The sequence below is a fragment of the Mobula birostris genome, chromosome 9 (assembly GCF_030028105.1).
Source record: "Mobula birostris isolate sMobBir1 chromosome 9, sMobBir1.hap1, whole genome shotgun sequence".
Lineage (NCBI taxonomy): Eukaryota > Metazoa > Chordata > Chondrichthyes > Myliobatiformes > Myliobatidae > Mobula > Mobula birostris.
In genome coordinates this window covers 42,619,004-42,631,202 of record NC_092378.1, presented here as the reverse complement: position 1 = coordinate 42,631,202, position 12,199 = coordinate 42,619,004, and the positions used below count along the sequence as shown (strand labels likewise).

The 12,199-nt window shown below is 42.8% G+C and overlaps 1 protein-coding gene across 10 annotated transcripts in view; it reads left to right on the top strand.

Moving 5' to 3' along the window:
- The window catches only part of LOC140202711 (zinc finger protein 800-like), a 129,426-nt gene that overhangs the window by 73,173 nt on the left and 44,054 nt on the right, over positions 1–12,199 (top strand). For 8 of the 10 annotated variants that reach the window (XM_072267908.1, XM_072267907.1, XM_072267905.1 and 5 more), the window contains 3 exons: positions 2,571–2,640; positions 4,942–5,011; positions 11,715–11,826. In XM_072267908.1, the coding sequence (XP_072124009.1) occupies positions 4,970–5,011; positions 11,715–11,826 (154 nt within the window). In that variant the 5' untranslated portion in view covers positions 2,571–2,640; positions 4,942–4,969. Of the gene's footprint in view, positions 1–1,297; positions 1,354–2,570; positions 2,641–3,972; positions 4,072–4,941; positions 5,012–11,714; positions 11,827–12,199 lie in introns of those variants that run through there. The other 2 variants (XM_072267900.1, XM_072267909.1) reach the window with 2 other exon arrangements.

Below are 12,199 nucleotides of genomic sequence, written 5' to 3'. Positions count from 1 at the left end.
CTCCCCCATTCTGGTTGTCGTCTGCAGATTTGTTGATCTTGTACCTAACGCAACAGTGTGTTCTGAGAACGACGGGGACAGAGCCAGTCTACTTACCTTTTTCCTGAATTGGCCGTGGCTGCTATCTGCTCTCCTTGGCTTTCAGTCCTTTGGCTGGCCTGCTGTTTCCAGTTTGTACACACTTGTAAAAGTGAATGGAATGGTCACAAGAGTCAGGGCAGTGAGGGGAGTTCAGAGGAGGTGTGAGGTATACACTTCCTTCCCCACAATAACGTCATGCAACCTGTTAGATTCGAACAGTGTGTGATCTGTTTTTTCAAGTTGCTTGCACTGGGTGTTTTGATCTCGTGTCTGCTGGAATAAGAATCCAGAACCATAGAGGTTGATAAATATTTAAAAAAACGATTGAGTGAAATATTGTTGGTAGAAGGAAGGCTGAAGCTGAGGGTTGTACTCTGAGGCTTATTGGCCTCAGTAGTCTGAATGAATTTCTATTGCAAAGAGCTAATTCTGCTTGTGCAAGTTGCACCACCACGTTACCAGCTTACAAAGGCGTAACGTTCGAGATGATATAAGTATGGCTGGTTTCTCAGTGCTGCCGTTTGCTGGTGACATTTTGCAGTCAATGTGCTTTTACTGATAAACGGGGCAAGTGCAAGCAGGGTTTTGTTCAGTGCCATTTAGCATGTGAAATGCACAACTATTATTTGAGGCTGGATTATTTATATAGTAAATGGCCGTTAAATTGGAATCTTATTCTTCCACCTGGCAATTATAATAGCTCCAAAGTTATTGGTGTAGGAATTTCAGTTGTGATCCATAACTTCTGAATTTTGGTTTGAATGTGGGAAGAAATTTCGTTTCTACTTAACCTTTCTCCAGCGTACAGGCACTTCTGTTATAATATGATTGTTATATTCCGAAGAAACCTCACATTATAGGAAGTGGCGTTATAGCAGAACAGGCTGTAGTCGCCCTCAAAGCACAGAATTCAATGTCTATTCCAACGGCACTGTAACTAGTGCTTCCTGTGCAATGTAAATGGCTCTGTAACCACCAATTATGTTACAACCAATTCATGTTAAGGAAACATGGGTAGTAGTAGAACAGCCTGTCTGATTGGTGCCAATACCCTTGAGTATGAATTCATGCTAATGTCAGAGCTTGTTGAAATCTAGAAACATAATTCTACTGTTGAAAGTTCTTGGGCTTCCTGCAAAGTGCATTAAAAAGTGAAAGTGTAGTTATCGACCATTTAGACCTTCCTTCATCTTGCTTTTATTACTTTCTACCGCAGCTGCTAAGGCCAATGAAAGTGCTCACTCTTTAGATTTACTGACGTCAGTCACCTTGGTAAGGTTGCGCTAAGTGTCACTTTTGACAAAAGTGTAACTTTATTTGTGAGGAGTTTTATTTTTGAGGGATGGGTTCGGTGGAGGAATTTGCAGTAAATGGCTCCCTCAAGTGGCTGTTTTAAATCATGCAGTCCTCAGTGCTCACTCCCCGATGTTGCGTATTTGCAGTGACCATTGAAGGGGGAGGAACCTTCCTCACAGTCTGCGAGTGGGAAAAGTGGTCATTTGAGCCCAGAAACTGAGTCAGTCTTCACTTAATGTTGTGATTCAGCTTCTTGAACAGCATTGTCTTTTAACCTTTAAAGTGTGTGATTCCAAGCTGGTACTTGAAACATTTGAGGCAATTATAAGTTAACTAGTCTATGATTGCACACTTGTCACTGTGTTCAACAAGGCAATACATATAGAATCATTCCAAAACTCTGCGAGTGAGTGAGATGATGCTGCCTTGTTTATACCAAATAAAACTCTGCCTCTCAGTATGCACAATCTAAAGTCTGCATTGTTAAAATGTCTGAATTGGCAGGTGCCCCTGTCTGACCATATGTTTTGTGTGATATGGCTGATGATGTGAGTAAATGCTTTGCTTTCTTCCCCCCCGTAGTGTGAAGATATTAAAAAGTGTGTCGTCTTGCCCTGGAGATCCCTTCGCACTGATGGCACTCCAAAAAAAAATTAAACTGAACTGGTTCTGAAAAATATGTGACCCAGCAGAAATCTTCACCTTCATGTTGACTGTTATAAGCACTTGGGGTTTCTGTTGGCTTCTTTCTGCCTTAAAGCTGAGGCTTTTGCATGGGGGGGGTACTTTGGCATTTTAACATTTAACTGTCACTCATTCTTTGGGGCTCTCCTCTGTTTTTGCGGATGGTTGTGAAGAAGAATTTCAGGATGAATATTGTATACGTTTCTCTGAGATTAAATGTACCTATTGATAATTGAGCATCAGTTCTCTTGTGACACCCACGGCCGAAGAGAGGGTTGCAGATCTGAGAGGATGTCATGGGTTGATTGCAGAGGCACTTGGGGGAGAAAATGCAAGATGAGAAGTGATTTATTGAATAAGATGTTGGACCTTCTTGAATGCAAGTGAGCAAGTGGAAAATTTGGGGAACATAACCCCATGTTTAGCTGCATCAGGGATGCTTCTATATAAGTGTAAGCTGTGTAATCATTTATAAGGCATAATGACTTTTTTTTCTTCTTCCTCGCCAGGTGATCAAGAAATTGATCTGAATTTGCAAAGAACGTTTACAACTCAACTGGAACTGACGTTCCCCTCAGGGTAAGCAATTGAAATCATTTTACATTTATTTCATTAGAGAATTGTGCTTCCAAGTGTGGAGCAAAGATTCAGAGAGGGTGAAGGAATTGACGGAATCCTGTCACTGTCAGTGCTGCTGATGACACACTGCAAATGAACAAAAGGTCGAATGGTTAATAATCGGGGGGGAGGGGAGAGAAGTGATATCTACAGTGCTTTTTAAACATCCAATGAACACTTTGAAACTAAATTACTGTGCATTTTCTTCCACCTGAAAGAAGAAATTCCATTTTTTTCAGTACAGTGTAATTCTGAGGAAGACTGTGTCGGTAGCGTTATGCTTAAGCACTCCTTTGAAAAGATGTTGTTAGCAGAGAGGAGTCAAAATACAGACAGGTTGATCACCCCCTACCTGAAATGCTTGGGGCCAGAAGTGTTTCAGATTTTGGATTTTTTTGGATTTTGGAATAGTTGCATCCATATAACAAGATAGCTTGGGGATGGGACCCAAGTTAAGACACAAAATCCATTTACATCACAAATACAGCTTATGTATGTGCCCTGAAGATAGTTTTATATAATATTTTTATAATGTTGCGCATTAAACAATAATATGTACATTGAACCATCAGGAAGATGAGCTACCACTACCTTGGCCACCCAGGTGGACAGTCAGTGGTTATTTTGGAACCACCATTCTCGGCTCAGAATTTAATGCTGCCAGAAAGCTGTCTTTGTTCATGTACTTAACAGTAAAATGATTACATACCTTTAATATAATGTGTGCAGGATAACAAAAGGAGCACCATATCTGGTCTGAAAAGTTTAAAAGGAGAGGGTACATCATCATTGAGATCATTGTGAGGTGGAGCATCAGAAGCGGTTGAAGGACTTGGAAGCAGATGATCTCGGGATGAGGAGGCACTGTGCTGAATGGCTTTTTAAAATGTTTCTTCCAGTGTCGTCATCCTCATTAACAAGGGCTTTTGTTGTAACAATCGTTCTTTGATTTTATAAACTGACATTTTATGTTTTGCTGTGAATGCATTCTGCTCTAACCCTTCAATTTCTCTTCTGCTTCCTGATCATCACAAATCTTTTAAAAAATGTAATGGTGTGCCTTAAATTTCTGCAACCAGCCTGTTGAATATTCACGATTGCCTTCAGTTTTTGGTTTGTTGTGAGAGATCTTTATTTGTTTCATGATCAGCATATCATTAAACAGCATGTGTTCTCTCCAATGTTGATGAATCCACTCTTTCAAACACGATCAAGATCTTCATTTCCTGTTTTGCAGTGTTTTTCTATTTTTCCTTACCTTCAGCACAGAACTTTTAACAGTTTGTCCTTCAGATTGTAGATGGCGGTTGTTCCAACAACGTACTCCTCTGCCAGGTTATACATTTACACAGTTGTCAAGTTTTTCCAACCATTTGACCTTCTGTGTTGCAGGTAAACATAAGTGTTCCCTGTATTTCTTTACTCATGGGGTAACTGAAGGCCTTTTTGCCTTTTCAACAATATCTCACAGAGAATAAGCACACAACACATGGTAACCACTGTGAGTGATGCGCAAAGGTCTGGCTATGATAACTGCTGAAAACACACTGGAACCAACAGGGCCCCTCTCAGGGTATGTGAGGTCACTTCTCAGAACTGTCTGTGGTGCAAAAAGTCCTGCACATCGCCTGGAACCTTCCCAGCACCTTGCAGAATTTTCCATTTGTGGCGTCATGTAGGTGATCAAGAAAATTTCAGATGTGAATTTTCGGATAAGGAGTGGTCAACCTATTGTGAGGTAGTGTTCGTTGGTACGTTGTCCATTCAGAAATCTGATGACGCCGGAAGGGAAATTGCTGTTCCTAAAGATAGTGGGAACAGTGTGAAAATTGCGGTCACTGAGGCTTTCTAGAGCTCTTGTAAGCATCTGAAAATCAGCTTCGGTGTGCAGAGAATGTCAGTATAGGGACAGGTGCAGTACCCACACTCTGTCACCAGGGGTCAGCAATTGGCAAACTGCATGAATTACTGCTGGCCATGGATGGAGTTGAGGTTGGATGTTCAATGTGGTGACTGTCCTTCTGCCGTTTAAAAAAAAGGCAAAATGCAATCAGTGACAGAAAAAATAAATAACACATTCTAAAACTTGTGCATTGTGGTGACTGTCCTTCTGCCGTTTAAAAAAAAGGCAAAATGCAATCAGTGACAGAAAAAATAAATAACACATTCTAAAACTTGTGCATTAGGGTCGGTTAGCGGGTCATTCGTTACTGTTTAAATGTTCTTCTAAGGGTTGGTTCTCACTTTCATTTATATCTGCAGATCCTTGAAATAACATTTCTGCCTTGTGATGATGGATAGAACGAACACTGCACTGCGGAAACGAAATCAGGTAAATCTAAAGTGGCTGCCCTGTTCTAAATGTAAATACTGGAATTTTCACCCACTGTTTTTGGACTTGTCCCAAGCTTCAGGCATACTGGAGTGATATTTTGGGTGAAATGGAAAAGATTCTGAAGACGGAGCTTGAACTGGACCCAGTGTCTTTTCTCTTAGGCTTACCCAGCAGTCGTATTATTAATGCACATCAGAAAAATCTTTTTAACATCCTGACTTTTTGTGCGAGGAAGAACATTTTACTTTGTTGGATATCCGATATGGCCCCTGGACTTCTTGGTTGGCTTAAATTAATCATGGAATACATTCCTTTGGACTTTTTGACATGTATGGTACACTCAAAAACAAATAGTTTTCATAAAACATGGCAACCTTTTCTGCAGTATGTAGATGTAAACCTGCCTGCTATACTAGTAAAGGCTTTTGTATAGGACATTGGGGTGATGTCTGTATTTTGATGGAAGTGTTCTGACAGCTGATATTTGTGAGGGGAAGAATGTAAATATACCTGAAAATTGAAAGTTTTGTTATGCTGAGCAAAAAAAAATTTTTAAAACTTTAAAAAAAATCTAAAAAACTTTAAAAAAAAAAAGTGGCTGCCATTAAAATCAGGTTTTAATCTGCGCATCGTGTAGGTCCCAGTGTACAGAACAAAATCTAGTCGTATAGAGCCTGGCTGCCAAGCTGTTTCTGCTCTGAATTGTATTGCACATCAGAATGCAGCAGTTGCTGGATTATGTAAGGAGTCCGTTCTTGAGAACTGTCAGAAAGTTGAAACATCCCTTTTCTTTAGCTACCCTTATCGTATCACTTGGCGGTCCTTTCTTCTGTATTGTCGAATAATCACCTTAATACTACCCCGAATTAAATGAGTTGAATATATACTGTATCCGTTCATTAGTAATTATTATCCCTACCTTGAAAAATGATTTAAAAACCTATGGGAGAGTTTGCGTGAGGTTGGATTTCTGTAAGTCAGGTCATTCGTAACCCTGGAGCCCCCGTTTCCCTTCTGTCACTGTATGTGCTGTGGGATAATTCCATCCTGGACACTGCCTGTAAAATGAGAGCATTGTCGCTGGTGTGTGGCCACCTTGTGCAACTGGTTCATAGTCCCAGTGGTAATCCTCGACATCAGTTGTATTGCTATCACAGAGTCTCACCACATTAATATGCTGGGGAGACACCATTCACCAGAATCTCAACTGGACTTTTGCATAAACACTGGCAACAAAAGCAGGTCCAAGGCTGGATATCTTGCTGTGTGTGATTCATTTCCTGACACCGCAAGACTTTTCCACCATCCGCAAGACAGTGTGATGAAGTACTCTCCTCTTGGCTGGACACGTGTCACTTCTGCCCTAAAGAGGCTCAGCAACCCTCCGGAATGAAACAGCCAGCCTGACTGGCACCTTTCCATCAGTGGAACATATAGTTCATTCCACCAGTAGCAGACTCTGCAACGTGTGCCAGCTGTGAACTAAACTGGAATAGGTTACCTACATTACCAGGACAACACTCCTCCCCAAAGAGCCCAACTCCAAAAAGAACGTAGATCCTAGATGTGTAGGATCATCACCATCTGCAGATTCCTTTCCAGGTTAAATCCCATCCTCAGTGGAAACATGTCACCGTTCCTTCGTTATCACTGGGTCTGAAACCAAGAACCCAACACTTCGCGCCAGTTCCTTCACCACAGTTATTCAAGGAAGGAGCAAGCTACCAATTTCTCGGGGCTCAAGAAAGGGTGGGCGTTAAGTGCTGGTCTCATTGGTGATGTCCTTGTCTTCAAAAACCACATGAAAGAAGATCACTTGGGAGGCACTCGTGTTTGTAGTTCTCTCTGACAAAGCCATGGGAGTAAGTGGTAAGCCGGTTGGTGCCCATTAGCATGAACAGCAGCTGAGGAGGTGCACGTCACTCTGACATGGAGCAGTGCTTCACATCAGAAGGCTGAAAAATGAAGGGGAATGTCACAGAAACACAGCAAGGAAACTGGCCCTTTGCCCCACTGAGTCCCTGCTGACCAACAACGTTAATTCCACAATAATCACATTTTGTATTCTCCCCATGTTTGCATCAACTCCTCCCAGATTTCACCATTCACCTACACAATTTACGCCGACCCACCAACCCATCATGAATTTGGAATGTGGGAGGGAACCGGGGCACTTGGAGGAAACCACACGGTCCCAGGGAGAACATGTAAGCTCTGCACTGAGAGTACCCAAAGTCAGGATCAAACCTCGGTCTCTGGCAGTGTGAGGTATACTTTATACTTTATTGTCGCCAAACAGTTGATACTAGAACGTACAATCATCACAGCGATATTTGATTCTGCGCTTCCCACTCCCTGGATTCCAAATCGATAGTAAATATTAAAAATTTAAATTATAAATCATAAATAGAAAATAGGAATATGGAAAGTAAGGTAGTGCAAAAAAAACCGAGATGCAGGTCCGGATATTTGGAGGGTACGGCCCAGATCCGGGTCAGGATCCGTTCAGCAATCTTATCACAGTTGGAAAGAAGCTGTTCCCAAATCTGGCCGTACGAGTCTTCAAGCTCCTGAGCCTTCCCAGAGGGAAGAGGGATGAAAAGTGTGTTGGCTGGGTGGGTCGTGTCCTTGATTATCCTGGCAGCACTGTTCCGACAGCGTGCGGTGTAAAGTGAGTTCAAGGACGGAAGATTGGTTTGTGTGATGTGCTTCGCTGTGTTCACAATCTTCTGCAGCTTCTTCCGGTCTTCTTGTAGCAACAATGCCAACTGTGCCACTTTCCAGCCCACTTTGAAATCAAATGGTGGACTACAAAAGAAGGCATAAATGAAACACTTGCTCTGGGTCTAAATCTGATGCTTGGAAATGCAGTTCTCTGAGGTACCTCAGTCTTCAACACTGATGTTGTGGACTCCTCATTACAAGGATCAATGGAAAAGTTTCTTCGCTTGGATAATTAAGTTGAAAATCCATTTATAACATTACAGGCAATGGGAATCTTCCCATTATCAGCTGAAATGTCTTTTGTGGCTGAGATTCAATCTTCTCTGTCTTTAATTGAGGTGGTTTTTATCTCAGGTGTGAGGCTAATCATTAAACAGAGATAGAATGTATTCAAGTGTAAATCCAATTCTTCCACCAAGTCTCTTATTAATTATATTAGAGTTTCTCTTGGAAGTTTTCAGTTTTGGCAAAGAACTAAATAACTGATTAAATATTGACAACATTTCAGAGGTAATATTTATCAAAGCAACATAAAACATTAATAACAAGCAAGCAATTTGGCTCCCTGTACTCGCCCTGACATTCAATATGTGTTGTCCTTTACTTCTGTTATAACCATTATACCTTCAGTAATAGCTTTCAACAATAATGATAATTTAGGCACAGAGAGGATCTTTATTTCCTGACAAGTACCTTTATTGGCTCAGCTAACAAACACATTAATTTACCGAACTAAACACATACCCACTAGGTTGCCCTGATCCGCCATGGAAAGTCAAAGAAGAAAAAAGGTAATACCTGGGGAAAAGAGTCTACGCTGACCAGGCATTTCTCATGGTCCCGATGTGATCTTTGCGTATCTGACGTGGGGTCCTCCACATCCGCGATCCTTTTATTCTTTTCCTTATCAGATCAGTCTATGATGTTTCAATTTCATTGGCTGAAAGTCAATTGATGGACCTGCGTCAGTTTCTCATTGGATATTGTCAAGGCTACCATCATTATTGCTTTATGGCTCTCTGTTCAGCCTTGTGCCTTGGGTGATTTAGTTCGTTCTGTCTAACTCAGCCTGGTTGAACCCAGTATAACAAGGTCAGCCAAACACTGGGCCACAGATCACAGATTGTTGCTTCTGCAAAGCTGCATTTTACATCGTAAAAAGCTTCTTACCCAAGAGTGGTCTCGGGTTTCTTAAATCATTAGCAGAAACTTCTTGAGTTCACATTCATTTGCTCTGCTTAAATTATCCTGGAGCAAGAATCAGTTCACCAAACAGTTCACAAAATGTCAGCTGCAAGGACACTCTCACAAAATGGCCACCTCCACACCTGCCACCACATGGCATGAACGTGTATGTTTGTTTTGTCTGTTTCCACTGTCCTTACCTCATTCCTGTTCACTGATGAGTAGATTGTAGTTCTTACTGGCCAACACCTCACTTCTTTTTGCTAACTAACTTCACATCATCACTTGTTTCTTTTATTATAAAATCTATCAGTTTTTGTTTTGGAATATATTCAGGAATTGAGATTTACATGGGTAGAGAATTCAGTGACTCAGCCTCCACAGCCCTTTTTGTGGAGAATTGAGAAAGTTTCTTCTTCATTTAATGCTGAGTGACTGATCTCTGGTTGTGAGACTGTGATCTCGGTTTCTGAGCACCCCAGGCAGGGGAAACGTCTTCCCCGCACCCACACCATGAAGCCCTGTACGAATATTGTACATTTCAAAGAGGAGCTTGTCTCATTCTTTCAAACCCATGAGAGTAGGAGCTAATATGCTTAATTTCTGTTCAGTGGACAACCCTAACATCTCAGGAGTTAAGCAGGTCTCCTGTTGGTCAGATGATACAAAATCTTGAAAGCATGTACGACTATGCTCAAATGATAGCATATATCCTGCTGTTATAAGACTATTGAATGGCTCCCTAGAACAATAACATGGACCCTTGACCACACAATCAACCTTGTAATGATTTTGCACCTTGTTGTCTACCTGCACTACACTTTCCCTGTAGCTGTTACACTTTATTCTGCATTCTGTTACTGTTTTACCTTGTACTGGCTGAATGCACTGTGTAAAAAGAAAAAAAAAATACCAGTATGAACACTGTAGCTCAGTGCATGCGACAATAAAAACTAATTCCAATTCCATTTCACAGGTGCATCTAGGCATGTATATTACGGTGAGGAGCAGGCCACTTGTTCTCTTAAACCTGGGTAATTCAGCAAAATCTAGTCTGATCCTGCACTGCCAGTAACTGACACTCTCTTGTTTACCCGTTCCCACAATGAACTGTCTGTCCTCGGCCTTCACTACTGCCATAGTGATGTCAAACACAAACCATCTCGTACTCCGTTTGGTAGCTTGCAAAACAATGATATGAAGTTTGAATATCCCTGTTTCAGGTAACTCACACCTACCACGTTACTCCCCCACTCCCACTCGTGCACTTAACTTGTCCCTCCCTTTACCCTCTTCCTCCTCTCCCCATGCCTTACCAGGACTCAATACCCTCTCCCCACCTGGTTCCATCTGTCAGTCACCCACAAACCTATCTTCCTGGGTTTCCTCTCCCTTGTTTCACTTTTCTATTGCCTCCCCCTCCCCCCCCACCCCCAGCCTGACCTGTGCCTATCACATAACAGCTGAGGTGTCCCTGCCCTCTCCCCACATGTCATTGGGGCGTAGGAGGAAACTCTTGCGGTCAGAGGGAGGACGTGCAGAATTCACCGAAGTTCAGGATGGAACCAGGGTCACTGCTGTGCATCATAATACTATATTCTTGTCCTTATCACTGGAGAATCTCGGAGACTCATCAAAACATCCTCACTGTCCCCCACCACCCCGGTCCCTTGCTCAGAGTGCAGTGGTGGGAAAGGAAGGGGGAATGTGGTGGGCACTGGGTCATTGTGTCCAAAGTTCAGCTCGGGCACACTCACCATGGACGTTGGCCAATCTGGATTAGAGACATGCGTTTCACATTTTGGAGTCGGCGACCCAGGTTCTCTCCATCCCCGTCTCGGGTGCCACTTGTGTGGAGTCTCCACGTTCGCCCTGTGGCCAAGTGGGTTTCTTCCGGGTGCTCCGTCTTCTTCCGACATCCCAAAGGTGTGTGGGGTGTGTAGGTTAGTGAGCCTCTGTGAGTTGTCTCTAGTGTGGAAGTGAGCGTAGAATCGATGGAATTTGATGAGAATGTGGGGAGAATAGGTTACTGGGGAAATGGGATTGCTCTGTGAGCTGCCATGGAATCGATGGGCTGAAATGGCGGCCTTTATGTGTTTTTTGGAAACAGGCTGCACTTGGATCGAGCAATAGGAAAGGTGTTGGGGGAAGAAGCCACAGCTCAGGGCTTGGACAAGTAGAGCAGGTGTGCACAGATGTAGAAATACACTTACAGGCCTCTGGCAAGGTGCTAGGGATGTCAACCAGAATGGGGAGCCTGTATCCAGCCTGAGGTGGAACCCAGATTGCGGCATCTGCAGAGGGTTGCACTTCACTGCCAAGTGACATCGAGGCGTCACAGAGCAGTGCCTCCCCAGAGTCAATGCACCTAGGCGATCTCGGTTGAGTAGCTCTCTCTGAACCTGCACCCGATGTTTCCGTGGAAAATAGACTGCTGTTCTGCGAGGGTAGCAGTGTCACCTGTTACAGAGTACAGTTTAGGAAGAGCTGAAAAGAAGACGCGAGCATGCAGGAGCAGCTCACCTGATACAGCTCGGGGGGGGGGGGGGGGGGTTGCTTTGAAAGCACCTGCGTGAAAACAGTTGCTTTGTGTGCGGTTCTAGGCCTGAGATTCACACTGTTGCTGCTTTTACTTGCTTGGCTCTTGGATTCTGCTGAAATGTGTTAATTATTCAAGTAAAATCTTTGAGAGAGGTGAGAAATGAATGATGCTGCAGAAGTATTTGAATGTCTGGACATGGTAAATGATTTTATCATTTATACCATTTGCCTTCCCTTTTGTTCATTCTAGTGCAATAATCAGAATGAATCAGACATTGAAGAAAATAGATTTCGGGTTCAAAAGACACTGAAGGACAAATATTGCCAGACAGACATCCATCACTATGGCTGCTGTGGACCAGGTACTTTCAACTGTCTTTGCCAATGAGTTCCATGGTTACATGAGCAATCGGGGAAGTTCTCCTTTGTGAGAGTCTGGTGAAAGGGGCATTGCAACAGCACGTGGGCATTGATGAGGCACTTTCTTCCATCCCTTGCATACCCGCCTGGGAGGTGCCAGAACAGGCCCATTTGTCAGGAGTAATATTCAGAAACAGCACTTTAGCGAAAGGCGGCCGTTCAAAATGTTTCATCTTATTATGTGACTCCTTTCGCTTCAAGAAAGCAGTAATTGGCCTCAAATCCACCACAGTGCCCAAAGACAGTGTTATTCTTTGTTCGCAGGGAAATATTTTGTTTCTTATTAAAGTGAGAAATCTAGTAAGCATCGGTATG